At 39.0% G+C, this 27,731-nt stretch overlaps 1 protein-coding gene across 19 annotated transcripts in view; it reads left to right on the top strand.

Moving 5' to 3' along the window:
• The window catches only part of DYM (dymeclin), a 359,236-nt gene that overhangs the window by 51,596 nt on the left and 279,909 nt on the right, over positions 1-27,731 (top strand). For all 19 annotated transcript variants that reach the window (XM_070630144.1, XM_070630138.1, XM_070630148.1 and 16 more), the window contains 3 exons: positions 12,649-12,742; positions 13,743-13,876; positions 20,813-20,885. In XM_070630144.1, coding sequence (XP_070486245.1) covers positions 12,649-12,742; positions 13,743-13,876; positions 20,813-20,885 — 301 coding nt within the window. The remainder of the gene's footprint in view (positions 1-12,648; positions 12,743-13,742; positions 13,877-20,812; positions 20,886-27,731) is intronic.

Genomic DNA, 27,731 nt, shown 5'->3' with positions numbered 1-27,731 from the left:
TTTTTTCTTTCATCCCTGCGAATATATCATTCCATTGCCTTCCAGTCTCCATTTTTTCAGATGAGGAGTCTGTTGTTAACTGTATTGTTGTTCCCCTGTAAATGGTGAGTCATTTTTTTCTTGCTCCTTTCAAGATTTTCTTTTTGCCTTTAACATTTTTTTAAATTTATTTTTTATTTTACTTGTGGTTTGTTAATATTCTTGGATGTGTAGACTGTTTTCCATTTATTTTGGGAAGTTTGTGGCCATTATTGTTAGGCTTTTTATATTCATCTTTATTACCTTTTTCCTAAATGCGCACATGAGGTTTTCTGGGTTAGAGACAGATTTCTTATTGAATACCCCACAGTGAATAGTAAGTGCATTGGTCCCCTTTTGTCCTAGTTCTTACCTGCTAGGACAGTACTGCAAGAATCAGGTCATTTGTTTTATTCTGAGTAGGCAGACATCCTGTAGGTGAGAGATGAGGAAAAAAGATTTTCCCTGCGTGTAAATGAGAAGGAGTTAGCTGTCCCCCTCATCTCCCGAAAAGGTCTCCTCTTCAGCTCTTTGGTATGTAAATCTCTTCAGGAGCCAGATAGCCTTCCTCCTCCTTGTCTTGGCATTTTAGACCTAGAGATGTCTCCAAGTTCTGGGACCTCATTCCTTCTTGAAATCTGAGTACTGAGGAAGATAATACTCTTGTCTCTCTTGCACCTTTGGAGTCAGCCTACGTGCTTCTCCTGCCATGTGACTGCTTGACTTTTGGTGAGATAGACATTTGAAACGCTTGGCTACAGTTCTGCTCCTTATGGTGTGTGAAAAAGTCCTAGGAGAACTGAAAGCGGGCTTTCTCTTGCTTTATAGCATATGTGTTTCCCTGACCCAGGAGGTGAGGGCTTTTTTTAAGATGTTTTTTCTAGCCCCTTTCTCTCTCTCCTGTCCTTCTGGGTCTCCTATTACTATTTCTGGGTTTTCTAGTCTGCGGTGTAGCTGTTGTGAGATATGGTTCTTACTGCTCAGACATGACCCTTCAGGGATGTCAGTGGAAAGTCCTAGGTAGTAACCAAGTCCCTCTAATTTGGTGAGAGTTAATTTCAGCTCTAAATTCTGCTTCCCCAGCACCAGGCAGCTGCTAATGTGTGTTCACACTGTTCTAGTTCTCCATTTGCTGTTTCCATTGGGTTCCATGGATTCTTTTTCTGTTTGTGCACAGTACAGGAGTCAGTCAAGCATGGCAGACAACTTCTCTCTCTATGAACAACTTTATTGATATTTCTCTCAAAACTCTGTAGTGTTGTTCAATGCTTGTTTTTTTCTTGTGTTCATAATAGTTTACATCAATGTGAGATTTCAGTTGTACATTACTTCTTGTCTGTCAGCACATAGGTGCACCTCTTCACTCCCTGTGCCCACCCAGCACTCCCCTTCCCATGGTAACCACTGAACTGTTTTCTTTGTCCATGTATTTGTTTATATTCCACATGTGAGTGAAATCATCTGGTGTTTGTCTTTCTCAGACTGGCTTACTTCGCTTAGCATAATTCCCTCCAGGTCCTTCCATGTTATTGCAAATGGGATGAATTTGTCTTTTTTTCTGGCTGAGTAGTATTCCATCATAGACATATACCACATCTTCTTTATCCAATCATCAGTCGATGGGCACTTGGCTATTGTGAATAGTGCTGCAGTGAACATAGGGGTGCTTATGTTATTTTGGGTAGTTGATTTCAAATTGTTTGGGCAGATACCCAGTAGTGGGATAGCTGGGTCATATGGTAGTTCTATTTTTAGTTTTTTGAGGAATCTCCATACTGTTTTCCATAGTGGCTGCACCAAGTTGCATTCCCACCAGCAGTGTTTGAAGGTTCCCTTCTCTCCACACCCTCTCCAACATTTGTTATTTTTAGTCTTAGTGAATATAGCCATTTTAACAGGCATAAGGTGTTATTAAGATTGCTTATTTGGGATTTTTCTTGTTTGTGGAGGTGTGCCTGTATTGCAATGAATTTCCCTCTTAATATGGCTTTTGCTGCATCCCATATAAATTGGTATGGTATCTTATCATTTTCATTTGTCTCCAGATATTTTTTGATTTCTCCTTTAATTTCTTCAGTGATCCATTGCTTGTTCAATAGCATGTTGTTTAATCTCCAAAACATTGTCCCTTTCTCAGCTTTTTTCTTGTAATTAATTTCTAGCTTTATAGCATTATGATCAGAAAAGGTGCTTATTATTTCAATTTTTTTAAATTTATAGAGGCTTGCCTTGTTTCCCAACATATGGTCTCTCCTTGAGACCATATGAGAATGTTCTGTACGCATTTGAGAAGGATGTGCATTCTGCTGTTTTTCGATGAAGTGCTCTATATATGTCTATTAAGTCCAACTGGTTTAGCTTTTCATTTAATTCCACTGTTTCCTCGTTGATTTTCTGTCTAGGTGATCTATCCATTGCTGTGAGTGGGGTGTTGACGTCCCCTACTATCATTGTGTTATTATTAATATCTTCTTTTAGGTTTGTTGATAGTTGCTTTATGAGATTTTGTGCTCCTGCATAGATATTTATAAGTGTTATTTCTTCTTGATGGAGTGTCCCTTTGGTCATTATATACTGTTCCTCTTTGTCTCTCTTTACCTGTGTTATCTTGAAGTCTACTTTCTGTGATACGAGTATTGCGACGCCTGCTTTCTTTTGTTTGCTATTAGCTTGGAGTATCATCTACCCCTTCACTCTGAGCCTGTGTTTGTCATTGGAGCTGAAATGTGTTTCCTGGAGGCAGCAAATTGTTGGGTCTTGTTCTTTAATCCATCTTGCCATTCTCTTTTTATTGGAGAATTCAATCCATTTACGTTTAGGGTGATTATTGATGTATGAGGGCTCAATGCTGTCATTTTATCATTTGTTTTCCTGCATTTCCTTTGTTTCTCCTCCTGTGTGTTTTGGTCTACCCATTAAATTATGAATTTTTTTATGATGTATTTCTTTGTTTTTTACTTATTTATTTTTTGTGTCTCTGTTCTGCTTGTGTTTAGTGATTACCCTGAGGTTTGTGTTCAGAATCTCATGTATAATATAGTCCATTTTCTGATGACCTCTTATTTACTTAGTCCATACCAATTCAGTCCCTTTTCTTCTCCCCTCCTAAGTTGTTTTTCTCATATCTTATTCCAACTTGTGTTGTGAGTTTGTGGTTAAAGTGACAAGATTGTGTTTGTTTTTGATGTTTTCCTTGCCTTTAGCCTAATGCTATAGTTGAATATTTGCTATCCTATTCTGATTCTGTCTACCTGTTTATCTCCTTATTCTGTGTTTTGTGACCCCTTTCTCCACCCCCCCCCCCCTTTCTTTTTCAGGTATGAGGGCCTTCTTGAGGATTTCTTGTAAGGTGAGGGTCTCATGGCTACAAACTCCCTTAGCTTTTGTTTGTCTGGGAAAGATTTAATTTCCCCCACATATCTGAAGGATATTTTTGCTGGATAGAGTATTTTTGGCTGAAGATTCTTGTCTTTTAAAGTTTTGAATATGTTGTTCTGTTCTATCTTGTAAGATTTCTGCAGAGAAATCTGCTGAAAGCCTGATAGAGGTTCCTTTGTAGGTTATTTTCTTCTGCCTTGCTGCCCTTAGTTTTCTTTCTGTGTCATTCATTTTTGTCAGTTTTACTACTATATTCCTTGCAGTAGGTCTCTTTACATTGGCAAATCTAGGAGATCTGGAAGCCTCTTCCACACATGTTTCCCTCTCTTTCCCTAGATTTGGGAAGTTCTCTGCTATTATTTCTTTGAACACGCTTTCTGCTTCATTCTCCTTCTCTTCACCTTCTTGAATACCTGTAATGCTTATGTTGCATTTCCTCATTGAGTTGGATATTTCTCGGAAACTTTCTTCATTCCTTTTTAGTCTTAGTTCTCTCTCCTCCTCTGTCTGGAGCATTTCAACATGTCTATCTTCGATTATGCTGATATGCTCCTCTATGATGTCCAGTCGAGCATTTAGGGAATGCGTATTTTGTTTTCTCTCTTCCATTATGTCTTTCATCTCTAGTATTTCTGATTGATTCTTCTTTGTAGTTTCAATGTCTTCTGTGAATTAGCTCTTGAACTTGTTGAATTGTTTCTTTACATTCTCTTTTACCTCGCTGAGTGTTTTGATGATGGCTAGTTTGAACTTTATAGTTTAGCTTACCTATTCCTGTGTCCTCAGGACTGAGTTCTGGGTGCTTGTCATTTTCTTTCTGGTCTGGAGATTGGTGTAATGTCTGATATTGGAACGTTGTTTCTTTCTCATTTTGATATTATTCGGTTGCAGTTACAGCCTGTCACCACTGGTTGGGGATTGAGAGCTGGGTAGTCTGAGCTCTCTGCCTTCAGCCGAGATCGCAGGGGCTGGAGCTCGGCTGAGTGGGTGGGGGGGAGGGTCGCTTTCTCCTAGATGCACTCCGGGATTTCTCCATCAGGTCTCGCTGTCTGGTCTCCTGGGCTCTTGGCTTGATGAGGTCACTCTCCGCAAAAGCTTTCACCCCATTACAGGGCTTCCCTCTAGGCTGCAAGGGTGCTAGGGAGTTGTGGGTGATCCTGTGGACGCGCAACCCCTCCCCTACTCCTTCCCTCATGGATCCTCCTGCAGCAGTGACCACAGTCTTTAGGGGAGGGAGCTAAGTTCTCTCTTACCCCATTCCAGCTCCTCAGAGGGGTCTCCAGCCTCTCTGTCCTCCGTCGTGTGGCTGCGTGTCTCCGAAGTTTTTGTTTTTAGGATGTCTTCTGTTTGAGTACAGATGCCCCTTTTTGTTGTATGTTGGAGGGGAGAGAGTCCCAGGCAAGTTCACTCTGCCATGATGCTGACGTTGCTCCTTGTTCAATTCTTTTGTGACATCTAGTATTAACCTGAAAGGAAGTCTGAGATCTTAAGTTTTTTTCATTTTGCTTTGTTCATAAGACTTTCCTCCTTTATCTGTTGTGATTGTTTCTCATTATACTTTTTCTTTATTTTTTGCCTGTAATTTGATGACTTTTTAAAATTGGTTTATTAAAGTATTTTTCAATTCTGAAGTTTTCTTTAGTTACGACTTTGGTTTTGCCTGTGTTTTGGCTTTTTTCTCCCTCAACTTAGGATCACCTGTAATGTTCAGGTAGGATCTCTATTCTTTACCTTCTGTATCTTCTTTTTCTTCTTTGTTCTTTTCTCATAGTTCTTCCTTTATATCTTTGATTCAGTGTTTCATACATTACTGTTCTTTTCTTTCAAGATTCTAGTTGTTATTGCATTTTTAGTTTAGTTTTCATTAGTCCTTGTTTTTCCTACATGTCAGACTGCTCTCTTTTCATTATACCCCTTTTTCCCAGTGGTTTTCTGTTCTTTTTTTTTTTAAAAAAATAGATGATTGATTTTCTTGTCTTCCACCAGTGATGCTTGTGTACCAAAATTCTTTTGCCAATTTTGATTCAGCTCTTCTGCTGAGGTTTCAGCATAATCTATTGCTTATTCCATTGTTACTATTATTGTTGTTTTCGTCTTACTAATTCATTAAACCAGCAAATATTTACTGAGCGCCTACTATATTGCAGGCTCTATTCTATAAGCTGGGGATGTGACTGCAAAAAAAGACTAACCTAGGTCTCTGACATCATGGATCTGCCTCAGTGCGGGAGTCAGACCATAAACAAATATGTATATTTTATGTAATGATTACTCGTCAGAAAGAGAAAGCAGAGTATGGGCATAGAGAGCATCCGTGAAGGCACATTGTTTGTTACCAGAGGGGGTGTGTTTATTAACCCCGTTCCTTGTGTGGATCCTGTAGGTGCTTGTTGGATCTGCTGTTATCTTAGCTTGAAGGCAGGCTGTTACCATTCTCTAAGCTAATTTCTAGAACCCAAGAAGGTTTTATTTTGTGCAGGTTTTGCTTTGTTTAAATGCAACCTTCTCTTACATTTACTCCTTGGCTTTGAAGTGTGAGGGAATTCTGAAATTCCCAGGTTGAAATCTCGACCAACGTTTTGCTCTTGTTTGCCTTGTTTACTTCTTCCCAGTTGTGTGCTGGGGGTTGTAGCCTCAGAGTTGGTGCAGTTACTGGGTGGGAGGGTCCACCTATGTTTTCTGGTTAGAGTAGGCTGTGAGAGGGAGCCTTTTTCCTCAAAGGTCATTTCAGGCAGTTAGGTTTGTAATGGACCATTGATAACTAAATAATTTATGTATCAGTTATGTAAACCTTGTAGTTAGTGAAAGTGTTTCTTGTTCTGAGGGGAGAAGAACCGTCTTTCCTGATCAGCATTTTATGTTTTCATGGATACTTAATTTTTAATTCTTTGTTTTTGAAATTTTCACCCTTATACAAAAACAGACAGAATAATATAATGAAATCCTATATGGTGATCTCCCAGTTTCACTTATTTTGAACTTGTTGACAGTCTTGTTTCATCTGTGTCTCCCACCCATTTATTGAAGTGTGACATATATACAGAAAAGTATAAAAGTAAAAAGTATATACAAAACAAAAAGCATTTCCTCACATATCATTTGACACAAATCTCAGACATCCTATCATTGCATCCATCTTTACATATTAATTTGACACAAATCTCAGACATTATATCAGTTTGTCCATCTTTACATATTAATTTGACACAAATCTCAGACATCACCTTATTTCATCCATAAATATTTTAGTATGTATCTCATAGTAAGGATTATTTAAAGGAAAAAATACAATTATCTTACTAAAAGCAATTTTTAACATCATAAAATATCCACTGAGTGTTCAAATTTCTAATTGTTTGAATCAGGAGCCAAAAATGTCCACATATTGTTGTTGGTTGATGTGTCTTTACAATTCTTTGCACAGCTAGGTTCTTCCTGCGTTTGTCTCTCTCCTTTTTCTCCTCTCAATTTATTTATTGAAGAAAGTGGGTAGTAGACTTTCCCACACTGTGGGTTTTATTGATTGCATCCCCATGGATTGTTAACCATCTCTGTCCTGTATATTTTCTGTATCTTGGTTATTGGATTCTGGGGCTCATGGATATTTTAGTGAGATAGTGGGAAGGTTGTTTCAGGGGCTGGAAGCAAGTCCCACCTCTCACTGCAGATAGAAATCCTCTTTATAATACCCTTTGTGAGTGTTACCCAGAGTTTGCTTGAGCTCCTGTAGAGATGGGAAATCCCCTTCTTTACACAAGAACCACTTTAGTTAATAGATTGCCACAGGTTCATGCTCTGAGTCAGATGAGTTAGTTTTCCATTTCTTAAGTACTGTTGTTATCTTAATTTTACAGATGAGGAAACTGAGGTATTGGGAGGTTAAGTAAGTTGCCAGCTGTCACACAGCTAGTCAGTGGTGGAGCTGGGATTTGAACCTAGTCAGCTTCTATAGTCTAGTTCCGTTATGCTCTTCTGCCCTCCTATCAGATATCCTCTGTTCCTAGTCTGATTCCTTAAGCTCGTTCAACTTCAACATAGCATTTAATCTTGACCAGTTAGCTTTTATCCTGTTCATTTCCACTGAGGTGTTTTGGAATATCGAGTCTACCATTGGGTATTGTGTAAACATCATTGAGCTTACTTAATTTTATTAATTTATTGCCCCATCTGCATCTTGTCCAAGAGTACTGTGAAAACTTAACTATCTTAGAATGTCAGCTCCATTAAGACAGGGAGTTCTAAGTATCTCCTTAGTACCTGAAACAGTGCTGGGTACATATAAGTAGCTCAGTAAGTACATGATGAATGAATGACTGAAAAAGCTACACAAAGCGTTAATTACATAAATCTTATAGCTGGTTGCTCTTTCCAACAACCCGGGTTTCATTTTCTAACAATTTTTAAAGAGATAGCTAACCATTTATAAATTCAATCAATTACTTATAAAGTCATTCAGTAATAAAGGAGCTGTTGATTGAACAAAAGATTGTGAAGTTGGGATTCTGAAATATGGGTGTAGTTTTTACCAAACCCAGGTTCATTTTTGCCCATTGCCCAGAAAGCCAAACACCAAGATGACGAGATTGCAGCAGAGAGAGAGAGAGAGTTTAATCACAAGGCAGCCATGTGAGGAAGTGAAAGAACGAGTCTCAAATCTGCTTTCCTGAAAATGGAGACTCGGAGATATTTATGGGATGGGGGGGCAAGATGGTCTGAGATGTGGAGAGAGGTGGTTGGAGGTGAGGGGGTGAGGTAATGATGATGTGCACAAGCGCAGTCAGACTCCAGGCCTCCTCACAGGACTTGTGTTCATCAAATGGTGACATTAGCATGATCTGAGGGTGGAATTTTCAGCTTCTTGACGTCAGAAGGTTGCTCATCAGACATCTGCGCCAGCCCAGTTGATGGGTTAGTGGTCTCAACCAGCCTAAAGTGGACAAGGGGTTCCTGAAAAATAGCTCAAACACCCATTACCATGGTGACCCAGGCTCCAGGGAGATGTTATCTGTAGGAACCTAGTGGGACTCAGATAGCATATTCCCTGAACAACACAGTTAACGATGGGCAGGGGAACAACTGAAAACTATAATCAGTAATTGCAAAAAGGAAAAAAAACTTTAGTTACTAGCTGCTTAGTCATCAATGGCTAACTGTTGCTGGTTTTAGTCCCCCCTATTCTTTGGTATTCCTCATTCTTGAGGGATTTAGGGTGGTGACCCATCTAGCTACTTCCTGCTGAGTTGGGGGATAGATCTGGGTTAGAGAAATGAAACTGTTTAGCACTAATTTGGAAATATTCTCTTGTTCCTGGCTTCAGGTTGAGATTTTGCATTTTAGAATTTTTGTACCTTGCTCAACCATTTTGGAACAGCATGTAAAGGCACATTTTCTAATCAAGCATCCAACCAGAAGGATAAGAAATATAGACAACCCAAATTTTAACAGTCCCTCAAAAATAGACCTAATCCCAGTGGGGCCTCCATCTGATCTCCAGGTGGGGGCAGACATCTGGTCTTAGTTCCTTTTGTTTTCCTGGATATGCATCAGAGACCAGAGCAACGCCCTATACCCTGATCTTTCACTTGTCACTGATGATGGCTATCAGCATAGACTCTGCCCGGGGGTCATCACATTCCTAAGGAACTCAACAGAGCGCAGTTACCAACTTATAGCAGCTGGGAAGGGCCATAAAATCTACAGAGCACGTCTGGGTTAGTTAATCGGAGGTCATTCAAAGTTACAATATGGTTTCTTTTCTACAGTATGGCTTCCCTTATGTCAGCCTTGGGCTGGTATCATAGTCATATCATCCTCAGTTTCTTATTTCATTATTTTCTTTTGATTTATGATAGCTAGATAATATTAATTCCCACAGAGATATACTTGCAAACATAACTTTTTTTTTGTTAAACAATGCATCCTGAGATCTCAGGATAGTCTTTCATTAAGCTACATGCAAAGCTTAAAAGGGAAGTAGGAAATTTTCATTTCAAAGTGGAACTCTAACAATGTCTGTTATCTAATCGCATATCTATTCTTGATTATAAAGGTTGGACAGAACCTGCCCTAACTTACAGGCCCGTGCTCCACCTTGCTACTCCCAGTGGGTTCTCCAACCAGTAGCAGTGGGCATCAGCTGGGAGACTGTTGCAGAACCTCAGGCCACACTTCACGCATGCAGAATCAGAATTTCCACTTTAATAAGAACGCCTTGTGATTTAAAGTCACATTAAACTTTGAGAACTATCAACTTCAGTAGGTGTAAGGTGGACCCGGGCTTCTGCACTTCCAGCAAGCTCCCAGATAAGGCTGATGCCATTAGTCTATGAACCACACTTGGAATAGCAAGGTGCTGCAACATTTTATCATGAGAAAGTTACGCAGTAACTTTCATTGCCTCTCAAGCTATGACAAGAACATATACCCAGCAGGTAGACCTGAGTTAACTTGACAGTTATTGAGCTCAAAGCAGGTGTGCTGTAATGATGCACTGATCGCCAAGTATGATTTTTAAAAGTATTTATGTGCAGACCTGGATTAAAAAAAAATTCTGGAACACTTCATCTTTCTAAATGTTTAACACATTTTAAAGAAGTTCAAATATCTGCATAGAGATGGCAGCAAAAACATAATTCTCAGATCTGCATAAAAATGAATTCTTCTGGCAGCACATGCCAGTGTGTTTGAGTGTTTGCATTTCCGGTTTTCAAAATAGTTAAAAATACATTTCAAAAGAGAAACAAATATCTAGAACTCTGGAATCTCACATTTTGAAAATCATTCATAAAGCAAAAAGACTGGGCATTTCTTGACATATTGTTGTCTCTGAGCCCAACACTTAACCTTTCTGGGACTCTTTCTTCATCAGTAAAATTAAATCTTCTGACTAGATGGTCTGTCCTTTGTAATAAATTCTTAACTTCTGTCCTTCTATGATGTGTTAGTCAGAGTTTTACAGAGAAACAGAACCAATAGGATGAATGGCGATTTATTATAAGAAATTGGCGGGGGCCGGCTCCGTGGCCGAGTGGTTAAGTTCGCATGCTCCTCTGCGGCGGCCCAGGGTTCGGATTCTGGGCGTGGACATGGCACCGCTTGTCAGGCCATGTTGAGGCGGCGTCCCACATCACACAACTAGAAGGACTTGCAACTAAGATATACAACTGTGTACCGGGGGGGTGGGGTTTGGGAAATAAAGCAGGAAAAAAAAAAAAAAAAGGGAAATTGGCTCACAGGATTATGGAGGCTGAGCAGTCCAATGACTGGAGACTCAGCAGAGCTGGTGGTTTAAATTCCGATTAGAGGCCACAGGCCTGAGATCCAGGAGAGCCAGTGTTGAAAGTCCCAGTCCAAGGGCAGGAGGAGACCTGTGTTTCAGCTCAAGCAGTCAGTCAGGCAGAGAGAGAATGCAGCCTGCCTCCGCCTTTGTTCTGTTCTGGCCACCCGTGGGTTGGATGATGCCCACCACTTTGGGCAGGCCAATTTGCTTTACTCAGTCTGCCAATTTAAATGCAGAAACATCCTCACAGACACACCCAAAAATAACATGTAAGCATATATCTGGGCATCCTGTGGCCTAGTCAAGTTGACACATAAAATTGACCATCACATATGTCTTGCTGTGCAGCCTGATAGAACTTTATAGTTTCATTAAGTCTAATTCCTTGATTATAGGGGTTGGTATAGCATAGCAGTTTAGAGCCAAGGATTTGAGCCACTAGATGAGGGTGTGTCCTTGAGTGAGTAACGACCTAGACAGGAGGATCTGTAAAATGGAGATAATATTGATGCTTCTCCCATAGGTGGTTTTGAGGATTAAATGAGGTAATGCATGTAAAGCACTTAGTGTATATTGTTCAATGTATGTTAGCTGTTATTTCTTTGTCAGATGAGAAAACTGAGGTTGGAGAAGTAAAGTAATTTGTCTGAGGTTCAATATCCCATTAATTATAGACCTTGATCTAGTAACCAGATCTTCTCATTCTCATTACAGTATCCTCTCAGTTTTTTAGGCTGGATTTGCTGAAACACCCACTTTTTTTTTTTTTTAAGATTTTATTTTTTACTTTTTCACCCCAAAGCTCTCTGGTACATAGTTGTATATTCTTTGTTGTGGGTCCTTCTAGTTGTGGCATGTGGGACGCTGCCTCAGCGTGGCTTGATGAGCAGTGCCATGTCCACACCCAGGATTCGAACCAACGAAATACTGGGCCGCCTGCAATGGAGCGCATGAACTTAACCACTCGGCCACGGGGCCAGACCCTGAAACACCCACTTTTTAAAGATTTTATTTTTCCTTTTTCTCCCCAAAGCCCCCTGGTACATAGTTGTATATCTTTAGTTGTGGGTCCTTCTAGCTGTAGCCTGTGGGACGCCACCTCAGCATGGCTTGATGAGTGGTGCCATGTCCATGACCAAGATCCTAACCAGCGAAACACTGGGCCCCTAAAGCAGAGCATGCGAACTTAACCACTCAGCCATGGGGCTGGCCCCTTGCCCACCTTTTAAAATTGATTTTTTTTTAAAGCAAATTCTTTAAAATTTTGTCAGATCAAATAAACTTCTCTTTGGCTGTATTGCTTTCTTTATGTGTCTATTTATTTTTCATTAGAATGATTTGTGATTATCTGAACACAGTTTTACCTTTAAAGTTTATTATATTGTATATATTGGGGATATAGATGATCAATTTTTCAGGCCTTTTTTTTTCTTTCTGAGGAAGATTTGCCCTGATCTAAAATCCATGCCAGTCTTCCTCTGTTTTGTATGTGAGTCACTGCCACAGCATGGCCACTGATGGGTGGTGTAGGTCCACCCCCAGGAACCAAACCCAGCCCACCAAATCAGGGTGTGCCCAACTTAACCGCTAGGCCATGGAGCCAGTCCCAGTTTTTCAATTTTTTTAATATCTGCTTTTCTAAAGAGAAGGATATGTGTATAAATTGAGTGTATTTATATATATACATATATAAACTTTTATATCTTTTCTTTAAAATTTTGGATTCTGAAATGAGGCAGCTACTTCTTCCTACTATTTCTGTCATTTTCATTTTGCAAATCATTTTTTGTTCAGGATTAAGACCAAACAGCAGTTTCTCTCATTGCTTATTTCCCTAATTAGATGTGAAGTTAACAATAAAGTTTGTCCGTGAGCAACTTCAATTTGACATTTGGTTTTATAAATGTTATAATATGTTCACTTTGATTTCATTTCTTAACTTTAACTCTTTAAAACCTTTTCTTCTCTTGCAGTTGAGAACAATCCTCGAACAGGAAACTTTGGTGCGCTAATTAAGGTCTTCCTTTCTAGAACCAAAGAACTAAAACTTTCTGCAGAATGTCAGAAGTAAGCTGGCTGATTAAATCACATTCTCTTTATATTTAACACTATGAGTGTTTTTCATTTGTTGGTAGAAATAGATTATGATCTTTTGAGAGCTGTAAAGGAATTATTCTCATTATTAAGGGAAAAAAGTAAAAGAGAGATTTTAATTTACTGTCTGAGTCATGGAGATGAGATTTTAAATTCTAGAATCTGTTTGATTTCAGCATTTCAGACAATCTTTAGAAATATATTTTTTAAGAAAATTAATAGCGATATAATTATTATTAAAAGAGGTAATTTTTCTCCATTATCACTGCTGGTCATAGCTAGTTTAAATAATGACTTAGTTTGAGTATTATTTCATTCCATATCTGTTTCCCTTATTTCTTTCAGATTAGATGAAAGAAGGTTCAGATTAAATATTATGGTTTTATATTACATGCAGTGGAAGATTAACCTATTACGCACTCAAGCATTTTTTAAAACCATTTTTGGATGGCAGTCTCTTAAAAGATTGTTCATTGTGCCACTTCCAAACAAATTATATTGGATCCAATTAAAAATTTTTGTGTTGACTTCATGGTTATTGATACAAATAGCAAGTATCATACTGTGCTGCTAGGGGTGTCCTGTTTAAAGTTTTAGTTGTGTACTTGCATATATTCTCTTTATGTTACTATAATTTTTTTGAATTTTTAGCTTTCTTTTCTTTGAATTGCCTGTGGGTGGGGCAACTATAAAGTTAAGAACAAAGAGCAGTCATGCCTAAAGGAAAATATTTTTATCAAGTTGTCTCACTACGTAAAATACACAGAATGCAGTATAAAGTAAACTGTAATAGATCTCACTGGTCTAGTGTAATAAATCAGGAGCCATTAAAAGATACGGACATTGTTCTAATATTACAAACAGAATAGGCAAAATGATTGAGAAATCATGAAGAAATCTTGGCCTAGAAATAAACTGATCGTGCTCCTGATTAAGTATTGATTCTTGTTTGATTTCGGTCTTTCCTTTCTAGCCACATCTTCATTTGGCAGACACACAATGCTTTGTTTATTATTTGCTGTTTGCTGAAAGTGTTCATCTGTGAGATGTCAGAGGAGGAATTACAACTTCATTTCACTTATGAAGACAAATCTCCTGGCAGTTACAGTGAGTATCGCCCTTGAAGATGTTCTGGGGATGGCATGTGTAACATAGAAGGATAAAATGTGAGGAATAAAAGTGTAATTTTGAAAATTCCATTTTTCTTCTCATAATTTTCATTTTTAAATGACCTGACACTGTCATTCTTTCTTCTCCTGTGTTAATTTGAATGAGCCAAGACTCTCAAATTCTTTTTTTCTTTTTTAATAAGGAAGGCAGTAGGATTGAGGCTTTTATTTACTTATGGAATATAAAAATAAAAATTACAAGTGTCCCTTCAGAAAACAGAGATGCCAATTTAAATATCCCTACTAGGGCGGTACATTTTTAGGGGAGACAACCAATCAGAATTACAGATTTTATGAATGTTAAAGGTTACTTTCATAGGACATACCAACAGTGTCTGAGTCTGGGTGTCTTTGGGACTACTTGATCAGAAATCACGTTTTCGAGGACGATTCATGATGCTGAAGTGTGTCGTCTTTCTCTGAAGATGCAGGGAAAGGTATTTCCTCTTGATACTGTGGAGATTGTTTTTGCCAGTAATGAGAAGGGCCTGTAGTTTTCAAGATGAACGGCTGCTGTTTCAGTTTTTAGCATCAAAACTCGTAGTCTGGAAAGTACAGGGCGGAACGGGACCATTAACAAATGAAGTATGGGAAAGGCGGTGTTTTGTATCCACCCGTCACGCTAACTTCTCTTTCTCAGGGCAACGGCAGCATTGCTCCTGAGTTTACTGGGTTCGTTTTTCAGAACGCATCACTGTCCTCATCGGGCTTTTTGCCCACCCAGAGCTTTATACATTGATTTTGAGTTTTCAGAGATGAATATGTTTGATTTACTACTTTGATAATCAGCCTTCTGTATTTGTTAAATATATGCTGATGTTTAAACAGAGCATTTAATCAGAATTGTGTGTTAGTTTTGTTAATGGTAGGCTTTGTTTTTGTGGCACCAACGATGCCAAAACGGTCCTGCCTGTTGAGTTACAAATCTTTCCATGAAGTTCTAGCAGCAAGAGTGGAGTGAATGTTTATCCCCATGGGGCCTGAGAGCACAGTCAAACCAGCACCTGCAAATCCAACACTTTGTTTTGCATTATGTCATAAAAAATTATGCATATATTGTACTTTAACACAATATCATTTTTATTTTAATATAAAATTATTTTTCATTACTTACCTTTGAGTAAATTGATGCACTTCAGAGATATACTCTATTTATTTTGCGGCCAAATGTTCTGTCAGAATACCCTCTTTGTACTCCCCACTCATATCCGAGCTTGAGCAGCACAGTTTTGCCATACATCCTAGGAAACCCAAAGTAAGGGCAGCGTAAAAATGACACTTTTTCAACCACGGGCCACATTATCAGGATGGTTGTCTCACTGAAAGAGCCATCTGTGAGCTCTGATGATTGGTGCTTCTATCCATGTACTGACAGACTGTCGTTTTCTTTATACCGAGTTAGCCATTCAGAATTTTATACATGATCTTTGTTTTTTTCTTTTCATTTACAATTGAGCCTACTGTTGGTCTACCAGCTTAAGTCCACTGAATATCCTTTTTTTTTCTTTTTTTAAGATTGGCACCTGAACTAGCATCTGTTGCCAATCTTCTCTTTTTTTTTTTCTTTTTCTTCTCTCCAAAGCTCCCCAGTACATAGTTGTATATTCTAGTGCGGGTCCTTCTAGTTGTGCTATGTGGGACACCACTTCAGCATGGCCTGATGAGTGGTGCCATGTCCGTGCCCAGGATCCGAACCAGCGAAACCCTGGGCCGCAGAAGCGGAGCGCACAAACTTAACCTTTGGCCATGGGACTGGCCCCTGAATGCCTTTTTAAGGTTAAAGTCTTCCTGTTTTTGGCATATGTAATTATTTTCATTTTAATCTTACATATTGTTAGTTTGAGATTTCTACTTTTCACTAGTAGCTTTTTACATTTTCTACCAATGTCTTTATAATTTATAAAAGTGTGATAAAATTAAATATTTGTATAGATAGTATTGAATAAGAAAAAATGGAACCTCAATGTGCAGTAGCTGAAAACATCCATTTATCAGCTAATATATGAATATCTGAAGCAGATGTGTGAAAGACTTCAGGGATAGATAATATACAGTAGTCAAAGTTGTTTGAAGGTTGAATTGACAAAAGTACAGGACCGTCTCTAAATAGTTGAGCAAAGTCAACTGAGACATAACAGCATGCAGAATTGTTTTGTTTATTTCCATTCTTTGTAATACTGCTGTGATCAGATGGATATGGCTGGCACATGCACGGAAGCTGTCTTTATGAAGGTATTGTGACTCTCAGTTTGTAATAGAAAATTCATGAGGACCTCATTGTGGAATGTTTTCCCACAGGCTGTGTATGATATGGCAGTAGACTGTTTGCTAGAGAGAATTTGTATCATTATGCAAAGATAGTTCTTTCCACTCTTCCATACCTTGGTAAATAGTCAGAGGGGACAAAGCCAGCCCTAGGCAAAACTATGAAGTACTACAAAATTGTTTCCATTTTCCCTTTGCCTTCAGTGTGAGTTTTCCTTTCCACTCTCTTGGTATTATGCCCCATTTTTGCCAAGGTAATAACGTATTTATTTTACATTTTGTATCTCGTAAATCCAATATTTTAAGTCCTTAGGGGTCTAAATTTGTTGTTTGTTTCTGCAAATATTTACGGTGGCTTGTCTCCTTATGTGTTTGATGATCTCAATTGTTAGCCTTTGTTTGTTAGATCTTAATGTGAGCCCCAAAGAAGGGAGGGCTTTGCATTTGCTTCTGAAGGGATCCAGGGGCTGTGCCACCTGAGGCCACTTAAGCCTCCTTCAAAGATTCTTGGCTTAATGTGACATCTCAGGTTCAGCTTCCCAGTGGCAAGCCCATGGCAAGGCTGAGGACCTAGTCTCCCAGTAGCGGGCTTCGTGTTGGCATTCATCCTCAGGTCACCCTAACCTGAGAGTTTGCTTACAGCTCCAGCATTTTACCCTGGATCCAAGCCATAGTTTGAAAGCTTGTGGTCCATCTTTTTGGTTATGGTGCTAGGGTCCTTGGAGATTTCCTTTACTTTGCAGAAGCCCATCAATGCACTAAGAAGTGTATTCTAGCCAAGAACTGGTTGTTTTGTGCAGGAGGGCTCTTTGGAGCAACTGCTCCACGTACTACTGCCAGCAGACGGCGATTACAGTTTTTTTAACAAATATTTTTTTAAGGTTTTAAATGAAAGAAGAGGCCTTTCGAGATTGAGAGACTGAAGATAGAAGCAAAAGAAGGGAAAAAAGAAAAAGCTGGAAGGACGTTCCAGGGAAGTAGGAGGCACTAGGATCAAGAGCACAGAGGGAGTATAGGTTTGCTGTGGAAGCATGCACCATACGTGGGTCCTCAGCACTTGTTCCCTTACCTTCTGTATAGTAAACTCTGCTGGCTGCTTGGCTGAACAGGGATGTGTTATTAAACTGGCCAACCCGTTGAGTCTGGAATGTTCTTTAGGGAATCAGTGAGTGGTTTAAATGTTCTTAGGTCTGGGTCACTACATTTTGTAAGATGAACCGAAGAATGACGGCTCAGCAAACATGTATTGAGTATATATTATATGCTAACAGATCAACTTGGAATAGGTTGTTCATTCACTTGGGTTATGTTGGACAGCTTTGACAATGAGAAGGATTTTAGTTAGATCTACTCCTTGTCATGTAGCCTCAGAGGCAAATGTTACTTGTTTCCTAATTTTACTTTCTTCACTAGTTGAGCTAAGCCTACCACTTCTAGAGTGAGATTTAATGTAGTTATTGATCCTGATTCTTGCTGTGTATTCTTTTTTGGCTTTGATTGGCGTGTTCAGTGTGATTTAATATTCTCTTCAAACTTTGCACTCACCTCTTAGAGAGTTACTGTGGCAGTTCTATTTATGGCAAAGCAGGAAGGAATTTCTTCATACTTTCTGAGTACCAGGAGATATTGTGGTCTAGAAAAATGAAATGCTAAACTTTTTTTTTTTTGAGATTCCAAGTGCTTTGGAAATAACCACTAGATTTGTACTTAGACACCTGGATTCAGTTCGGAAAACATGTATTGAGTATACATTATGTGCCAAGCTCTTTGTCAGTCATCACCCTCAAGAAGAGCAGAGTCCAATAGGCACCTGCCAAGATTTAGACAGAAATAATGGTATAATGTAACCAGCATATACAATGAAAGACATATGCACAAGGCATAGATGCTTTGTAGATTGTTTTTATTCAGGGTGAGACAAGAGAGTTGGGTTTTATGGAGGAAATGAAGACTGAGGATGGTTCAGATGGATAAAGATTGGCTTTTTAAAAAAATCAGGTTTTTATTGTTGGAGGGCATTCCAGACAGAGGGAATGTTCTTGAAGAGGCATACAATGGCATGTGGCAGGTAGCTTGGTATTGGGGGATTGTGAAGGGAGTGATGGTGGGAGATAAAGGTAGAAAGATGCAGGCCTTGTGTCTTGAAGGTCCTGGCATACTGTACAGTCACCTGTCACACAATGATGGGGATATGTTCTGAGAAATGCGTCGTTAGGCGATTTCATCATTGTGCAGACATCATAGAGTATACTTAAACCTAGATGGTCTAGCCTACTACACACCCAGGCTGTATAGTATAGCCTAGTATTCCTAGGCTGCAAACCTGTGCAGCATGTTACTGTACTGAATGCGACAGGCAGTTGTAACACGGTGATCAGTATTTGTGTATCTAAACATAGAAAAGGTACAATAAAAATATGGCATAAAAGATAAAAAGTGGTACACCTATACAGGACACTAAACATGAATGGAGCTTTCAGGCCTGGAAGTTGCTCTGGATGAGTGAGTGGTGAGTGAATGTGAAGCCCAGGACGTTACTATACACTGCTGTAGGCTTTATAAACACTCCATGTACGCTACGCTAAATTTATAAAAATATATTTTTATTTCTTCAATAATAAGTTAACTTTTAGCTTACTGTAACTTTTTTACTTGATAAATTTTTAAATTTTTTTAGACTTTTGACTCTTGTAATAACACTTAAAACACAAACATTGTACACCTATACAAAAGTATTTTCTTTCTTTATATTCTTGTTCTGTAAGCTTTTTTCATTTAAAAATTTTTTTATTTTTTACTTTTAAATTTTTTAAAAAAACTAAGACACAAACACACACATTAGCCTAAGCCTCCACGGGGTCAGGATCATCAATATCACTGTTTTCTACCTCCACACGGGAAGGCCTTCAAGGGCAGTAACACGCATGGAGTCCTTGTCTCCTATGGTAGCAATAGCTTTTTCTAGAATGCTTCCTGAATGGTTTGAAGGTTTGTTTACACCAGCATCACCACAAACACATGAGTAATGCATTGTGCTATGACATTACTATGGCTATGATTTCACTAGGTGACAGGAACTTTTCAGCTCCATTATAATCTTATGGGATCATTGTCATGTATGTGGTCTGTTGTTGATTGAAATGTTGTTATGCGACGCCTGACTATACTTTGGTGCTTGGAGTTTTTTCTGATACACAGTAATGAGCTTAAAGCAATTGAAAAAATCTAAGCCAGGAGAGTGAGAGGATGGAGTTTAGTTAGCTCTCTGTGATAACAGTCTGGAGTTTGGATTAGAGAGGAGCAAAATTGGAGGTAGGAATACTAGTTAGGAAAGTTTAAAGAGGTTCAGGAGTGAGTTTTAACATAGTAAACTTGTTTAACTGAACTGAGGTGGTGAAATGATGAAGGAAAGCATGACAGGCAATGAAGAAAAGAGGAAATATTAGAGAGGTAGACTGTGTAATTGAAAGGACCTAGAGATTGGCTGGTTATAAAAAGATGAGTAAGAGAATGATCTTACTGGGCCTGGGTTGCTGATGCAGTCACTAACAAGGAGAATAAAGAAGAAATAAGTGGATTTGAAGTGTTGAGAGAGAGGAGTTCAATTTTGAACATTCTGAGTTTGAGTTAACTGGTGATGCATGTAGGTGGAGAGGGCCAGTAGGTAATGGGATATAAAAATATGAAGCTCAGTGGAGAGGCCAAGAGGAAAACTGTAGACTTAGGGATCATCAGCATATGAGTGATGATTGATGAAGGAGAATTTAGGGAATGAGAAGAGAAGAGAAGAAGCCAGTGGTGGAACTCTGGGGAACACACCAATAGTTGAAACATATTCTGAGGAACTGGGAGTGAGTAGAAAACGAAGTAGGTTAGGAATAAGGTGTCATAGGAACTGAGGGAAGAAAGAATTCCGTGAAGGAGTAGGTGTCAGTAGTGTCCAAAGCCAGAAGTCACATAAGGTACTGATTGGCTTTGGAAATTAGAAGGTCACTTAGAGCAGTTTGGGACAGAGGAGTGTTTCTGTTGGAATGATAATTTGCACCTTATTCTGCGACTTGGGAAAGCCATTTACCTTTGGCTCTCAGTAAAGATGTGGCTGGCCGCTCACTGGGTCTCATTGTGTTGTCTCTGGAGCCCCATGAGTTCAGAAAAGGTGCGTGAGGCCCATCGAGGAGGTCAAGGGTAAAATCAGATACTTATTGGCGGGAGGAGGTGCAGGTGTTCTGCTTGTGATTCAAAGAAAGCCGCTAGAGCAGCTTCATTTTTTATCTATTTTATATGTTTGACTTTAGTATAAGATTTCATTTGAAAAACAGTAGAACATAAGAACTTTGAAAAATCCTGGCCTACAGGACCCATGAGATACCTTCAAGCATTAAAAGCTATAGAATTAATAGCTGATGCTCAAAATTCTTATACTAGATAAAGATCATAATAGATGCTAACTTGCTCATGGTTTGGATTTTATTCAGAGGTCAACATTTAGTGTCTGAGTTTATGTAATAACTATTCCTATTTTCATTAGGAATGAAAACTGAACTTTAAAAAGTTCAGCTGTATTCTATTTTATACTTTGCTAAAAAAAACTTTCTATGTGTCTTACCAGGTTCTGACTCAGAAGATCTTTTGGAAGAATTGCTCTGCTGTTTGATGCAGTTAATCACCGATATTCCACTCTTGTAAGTTCTGGCTAAGCCAGGATTTGTTTTATCTTCTCTCTATATTGAAGATGGTGATTGACCATGTTGAAAAGTTTGTGGGTTCTGATGTGGTACTTTATGCATGTCTCCACGTACATCCATGGAGTTCTTTCTTTTATCTCTCTTGCCTAATAACATTTATACTCCTACTATTCATCATCAAAGCAAGAATTTTATGTTGTTAAGGGGAAAATAATCAAACTCTGTAGCAATATTAAGCATGTGGTAGGTACAGAATTAGATTAATCTCTGTAATGAGATCCTATAGATGTCTGTAAACAGGGTTTTAAGAGAGAAGTAATTTGAATCTAATCCATATGTGGTAGAGGCAACTAGTTGTCCACCCAGTATTTGTTCTCTCCTTCCTTGCTTCCTGATTTTATTTCTGACCTCTTTTGGAGCAGCTGGATTTCCATTTCTAGCCTTTCTTGAAGCTAGATGTGGTCAGTGAGATGTAGGGGGAAGTTCTGAAACTTCCGGGTAAAGGTTTTTCAGGGGACCTGAGTCAGCTAGGAGGCCTCTCTTTCTGTTTTTGGCAGTCCTCTTCCTTGCTGTCTGGAATATGGTCAAGCTCTTTGGACTTGTGTGGCCATCTTGGCACCCGGAGCCAAGAGACTCACAGAAAGTTCTATTTTGATGTCATTGAGTTGCTGAACCAGAGACATCAACTACCAACCCCCTGGCCCCCTTCACCCTCTGGGCTTCTTATGTGAGAAAAATAGACTCTTTATTTGTTTACACTGCCATAACTGGATTTCTGTCACTACAGCTGAACACAGTTCCTACATGATTAAAAATGTTTGTTACTTTTAAAGCACTTACTCTCAAACTTCTTTTTTTATTGTCTCTCTGAGGACTCTTTTGTAGACATTTTTTTGTTAATTGCCTCTCCCCCTAATGAAATTTGAATACCCTAGATACACTGAATATCTGTGTATCTATGTGCTGTGGCCCTTTGGAGAGCCACAAATCATCATATCTATGAAGTTTTTCACCTCCGAAGAACCAATTTTCACTCTCTTGGTAGTGATACCACCCCTGTTGAAAATGCATATTTTAAAGGAATTATTTTTGAAATGAAGTAGACTTTAAGATTTATCATCACGGAATCTCACTCTACACAGGGATGTCATTGGAAATGTGCTATGTGCCTGTGGCCCAAAAGGAAAGACAGGGATTTGTGAGAAAATGGGCTCCTGGCCTCTGTCGTGCACAGTGCAGTGCCCAGAATTGTAATCTGGATTTAGAAATGAGAGCCACCAAGCCCTATCGTGATTGGTCTGCTGATGTGCAGCCTGGAGGTAGGGCTGAGACAAGTGGAGAGTCATCTGATGGGGAATGGCATGGGACAAAATGTCCTCTGCAAGTGGAACTCTTGTGACAGACACAGCTATTTGCATGCCTGATATCCTTTCTCACCTTCTGTTCTAAGAGATCTCCATTATTGTTTGGGGGGCCAGTGTCTGCCCAGCTTAGTTTTCAGGCACCTTGGGAACTAACTGTGGCCCCATGACGTAGTTTGGGCCCGTTGTATGTCAGCAGAAGTCATGACCTTGCAGAGCAGGTACCTCCAGCTTTTTGCCCTTTGCCCTTCTCTTCCTTTCTGGAACGTGGAGGCTGTGCTTGGGCCATCTTGAAACTGTGATGGCAAGCGCCACATGCAAAGAATAGTGTCCCCAGAGCATGGAACTGTTACACCAGACCTAGATCGCTTATCTTTGGATTTCTTCTTATGTGAAAAAATAAACACTTATTTTGGTTAAACCACTGTGGTTAAGTTTCTGTTACATATAGTCCAATGTGGGAGGGGAACATATATTGTCTACTGTTTACTTGTCATAGTATGTGCAATGCTTCATGTGTTCCTGATTTAATTTTTGAAATAGCGCCCACCTCTATTAAATTTATGTCATAACCAAATACCAGCAGTTTAGTATATATCCTAAATGAGTACTTTTTTTTTTAAACCTTTGTTGATAAAATGTCTTGGTGAACTTAAGGGGGATGGAAATAGTAAATCCTTGTAGCTAGTAAGTAAACCATGAATACCTTGACTAGACCAGCCTCTTAAACACTCTTGGGGAACAGGCAGACAGTGTTGTAATATATCAAACATTTCAATGTTTTAATGTGTTTATACTTTTTAAATGAACTGAAAATGCACAGACAACCAGATGTCTTGTATTATGTACACTCAGCTTTAACCAGCTGCTGAAACAATTTCTTATGATTTAATGTTCTTGGAACTCCATCCTGCAAGAAGGTTTGTCTTGGTAACAGTTTCTATGTGAAACCAAACTACTACTTAAATGTTTCATCTACTATAACCATAGTGCAGTGTTATGGATCAGCTTATAATTTAAGGGGGAATATTAGCATATGAAAATTGGGGATGCTCTTACATTTGACCATCATCATTCTAGCTATAAGCTTTTCATGTCTAGCATTGGCATGCCAGCGTTGCATTAACTAGTGAACAGCGAGAGGAATCTAATTTTAATGGCCACCGATGATAATTCAAAACTAGCTTAAACATTTCTTATGAGACTGTGAAATCATTCTATTAATATTGAAAGCAAGTGATTACCAAGAACATAGATAGCTAGCTATTTGGAGATCTAGTATAAACTAAGTTTTAAATGATGCTTTATTATTAGGAGAGTAGGATCAACTGCAGTAGTTTACGTAAACTTTGAGACTTTGTAGGAATTCGTTTGTAAGGAAGATTGACGTAAGTAGGTAGTGGATACTACTTCTCAGACAGAGTGGATTTCTTGATAAAATATTAATTCTCTGAGATATTAATCTTCAAAGTCAGATTAAAATCGCACACCTTCCAGGAATCCTTCCTTAACTCCATTCGTGTCAGCATTCATATATTTAAAATAAAGATTAAGTCATGCACAGGCTCATGACCTGACATTTTTCGCTGTGTATTGGGTTGACCCCACTAGAACTGGAATAGGTTGTCCAAAAGTAAAAGCTTGTCTTTGTGATACCTTCTCCTTGATCTCAAGGAAGTGAATGGGAAAGGAATTAAGTAAGATAAAGATCTTTTCCTCAAGATACTAATAGAGAGTGTAATAGAAAGACCACGGTTGGCAGGCCAGAGTTGAGAGCACAACACTTAGAGTTTGTGACAGTGTATCGGTTCTCACAGTCTTCCTGTGAGGGTTGGGTGAGACCCTGTGACTCCCCAGTGGTAGAGTTTGGTGGGGCCCTCCCAGCAGAAGCAGAATGTTGAATGGACCCAATACTTGTGTTTTGGGAAGTGCTTGTGTTGCTTTTTTTAATCATGAAATAGAAGTTATTTTGAGAACTTGAACTGGATTTCTTTCCTTGTCTCTCTCTTTTTTCCCTTATCTCTTTTTTTTGTCTGTTTTTGTTGCTGTTGTTTTTGTTAAAGCTGTCACTATTAGCTGTATATGGTGATGCTGTTGTCAAGAACAGGTCCTATGCCTTTCCTCTGGTGCCACCACTCTGGAAGGTCCCTGTGAGGTCTGCTCAGAGTGGGCCTTTCTATTGGCCCCAGGTTGGACGTCCAGCCTCTTCCTCTGAGATCCGTTTATGTGTTCTTCTCCTTTATCAACCTGTGAACTCACTGAGGACTGGGGCTGCTTAATTCTCAGCCTGGCCCTGATTTGCAGATTTTTAAATTATAATTTAACCTAAGAGACCTTCTCTAGCTTTTTCCTAAGTTACATATTGATAAAGATGAGATACTCATAATCGATTGCCCTCACTGCCCTTTTCGGAGAGTGTGTGTCTATTTGTGTAGTGGGACTCTGTCTGCTTCTCGAACACAGAGGGTATCGGATGTTATCTGCTAACCTTGTTGGCACCACTCATTCTGCTTGAGCTCTGTTGGTGCCCTTGCTAATTTGGGACATGCCAGTTCACTCCTGTCTCCAAGGTCTTTGCCGTTTCTTCTTGTGCACTGAATATCTCCCCTCAGCTATCTGCATAGCTCACGTCCTGACCTCCCTCAAGCTTCCTTCTGCTCAAAGGTTGGCTTCTTAGAAACAGCTGCTCTGACTACCTTAAAGTGATACCCCTCTCATTCTCTGTCCTTTTATTGTGCTTTATTCTTTGTCTTAATATGTATCACTACTTTTCATATTATCTATTTCTCTTGCATGTATTTCTCAAATAAAATTAGAATGAAAACTCCATGAAAACAAGGACTCTTTTCGTGTCAGCATCTATTTGCTTACTGGTGTATCCCCAGTACTCAGGTTAGCCTTGCACATGGTCGACTCTTAAGAAATATTTGTTGAATGAGTAAATTAGTAGGGGCACAACCTATTCAGCGTGTGGTTAAAGCACTTTGTTTGTTTTCCAGCAGCTAGCCTATATGGAAACACAGTATTGTGCTAAGGCATATTCCATTGGAAGTGTAATGGCTCAAAGCCCTTTGCAGTTGGTACATTACAACAACTAGATGTCTTAGAGGCATTGGTAGTAGAAAGGGGCTACTAGAAGCTGAAACACTGAGAAATAACATCTGACAATATTTAAGGAAATAGTAGATTAATTAGTTATAAATGCTGAGTGGTCTGGGGCCATTTAGTTTAGGGACAATCAGCTTGTATCTCAGTAGTTCCCAGATTATCCCTTCACAGTATAACAATTTCTTTTTCATTAAGTTCATCCTCAGAAACATACGTTGTCACTATACTACGTGTATATACTCTCCTAGGCCTTGGGCAAAAGAAAGCGTGACTTTTGAAGAGCTTAGAGATGGATGGATACATAGAAAGATAGCCCAGTAAGAGAAGCAGTTGGTAAATGCTACAGACGATTGGAGCTGTAGTGTTTAGCAGTGACTCGGTCATTAAGGAGGCAGAACGAAGCTCGATAGGACCTCTTGGATGTGAACAATGTGATTGGAGAATCACAAGTGCATTAGTTTGATGAGAGCAAAGAGTTTGTGGGAGATAGGGATGGAGAAGCTATGTTGTTGGGTGTAGCAAAGACTTGAATGTTGGAAGGCCTAGAGAGTTGGTTGTATTTAGGCTTCTCTGTTTATTAAGATATAAAAATATAATTTTTAGAGCTGTTTCTCTAAAATCCTTGGGGGAGGCATAAAAGTGATTAAGAATCTTATTTATAAAATTCACTTTATCTGTAGGATTTCTGAAATGTAATAAAATGACCAAAAAATGCACATTTATTTGATGCATAGACTAGTGGTATTGGCTTAGATGTTGCACTGAGGAAAATTTGAATATTGAAAACTTTTGGGGGTAACAATGAGTAGGTGGTTCAAGAACCTGAAGAGCCATAAATAATTTCTTTATGAAGTCTGCAAGTTGTTGGCAGAAAGTAAAGGACTGGAGAGACCCGTGCTTGGCAATGGAGAGCCTAATTTGGGAAAATGCCATTCTACAGCTCTGCGTGTTGATACCTAAACACTTCTCCAAATCCAGCCTCAGCAGAGTGGGTGGCAACAGCACGTCAGCATTTAAGTTTTAGGTGCTGTAAAGTAAATTATCTAATGTGGTTTTCTGGTTGAATTAGGTGTTTAAGACATTACAATTACTGAATGAAAGGTTATAGCATTTTCATTTACCAAGACAATATATATTAAGTTCACAATAGCGTTTCAGTCTGAAAATTGATTTCTAGTGCCTCGGGAAAAATAGCCCAGTTAAAAATTTTTTAATATGTAAACATTTACCAGGTTTATTGAAGAAATCTGACCAAAATGTATCCAGTACGACAAATGTTGACTTTACAAGATATATGCTCAGATTCTTCAGAATTGTTTAACTGATTATTGTCAAGAAGTATAGAATAGTAGGAAAAAACACCACTAATCCTGAATCCAGAAAATAGGCTGTGAATCTAGCTTTACTACTAACCAGTAATGCCGCTCCAGGCCTCAGTTTTCTCATTTTAAAATTGGGATTAGTAGATTATAGACCATAACTTGGAAAAGACATTTGAAGACGTCTAGTTCAGTTGTTTAATATTTGGATATGGAAATCCAAGTGTGTGAGTTTGCAGACCAAATCACGTAGCTATTTGAAGAAACAGCCAGGCGAGTTGATAGTTCAATACATCATGTCCCTAATTGCAGCAGAGAGGCCAGCAGCTGAGAGGGAGCATCTTCTCCTGGGACGAGGTCTGTCTAGTGCTCTCACTGCCTACTCTGTTGCTCAGGATTGTGTTGAGGACCAAAGTAATCCACTTAAAAATGCTTTTGTAAATTTTAAAATGCTTTATGACTGTAAAAGTATATTGTCTTCCACATTCTAAGAACTCAGAAACATTAAACTTATTTGCTTCTGAGTTAGTTCTCATATTTTAAACTTCAGAGAAAGTAGTAGCACTTGGTCTTTACCAAGTATAGTGGTCATGGGATACAGGATGTCTGAGACCCAAAAGAACAAGGCTGAATAATTGTGGGAACTGAAGCAAGTGTATGTCGTGTGAAGGAGGAGCTTCCCTGGGTGTCTGGGAGGACAGTTGCTAGCCTGGTGTTAGGTATGAAAGCCGCACACCAGAGCCCTGAAGCCTGGCTGTCATTTTGTCTGCATACGCATATTTCCTTGCAAGTTATGGGCTATTTAGAATCATATAATCACTAGGTTTTTAGAACTAGAATTAAACTTATTTATCCTAGCCCTTTCATTTTCTATATGATGTCGCTGAAGTAGAGAGAAGGGAGGTGACTTTCCTAAGGTCGGTTTGCAGGATTCTTAGGTAACTCAGCCCTGAAAACATTGACTCTCTGCCTTCAAAGAATTTTTGCTCTTAAAAATGCAAGACTGGGGCCGGCTCCGTGGCCGAGTGATTAAGTTTGTGCGCTCTGCCTCAGTA

The sequence above is a fragment of the Equus przewalskii genome, chromosome 7 (assembly GCF_037783145.1).
Source record: "Equus przewalskii isolate Varuska chromosome 7, EquPr2, whole genome shotgun sequence".
Lineage (NCBI taxonomy): Eukaryota > Metazoa > Chordata > Mammalia > Perissodactyla > Equidae > Equus > Equus przewalskii.
This window is presented reverse-complemented; position numbering and strand designations above follow the sequence as displayed.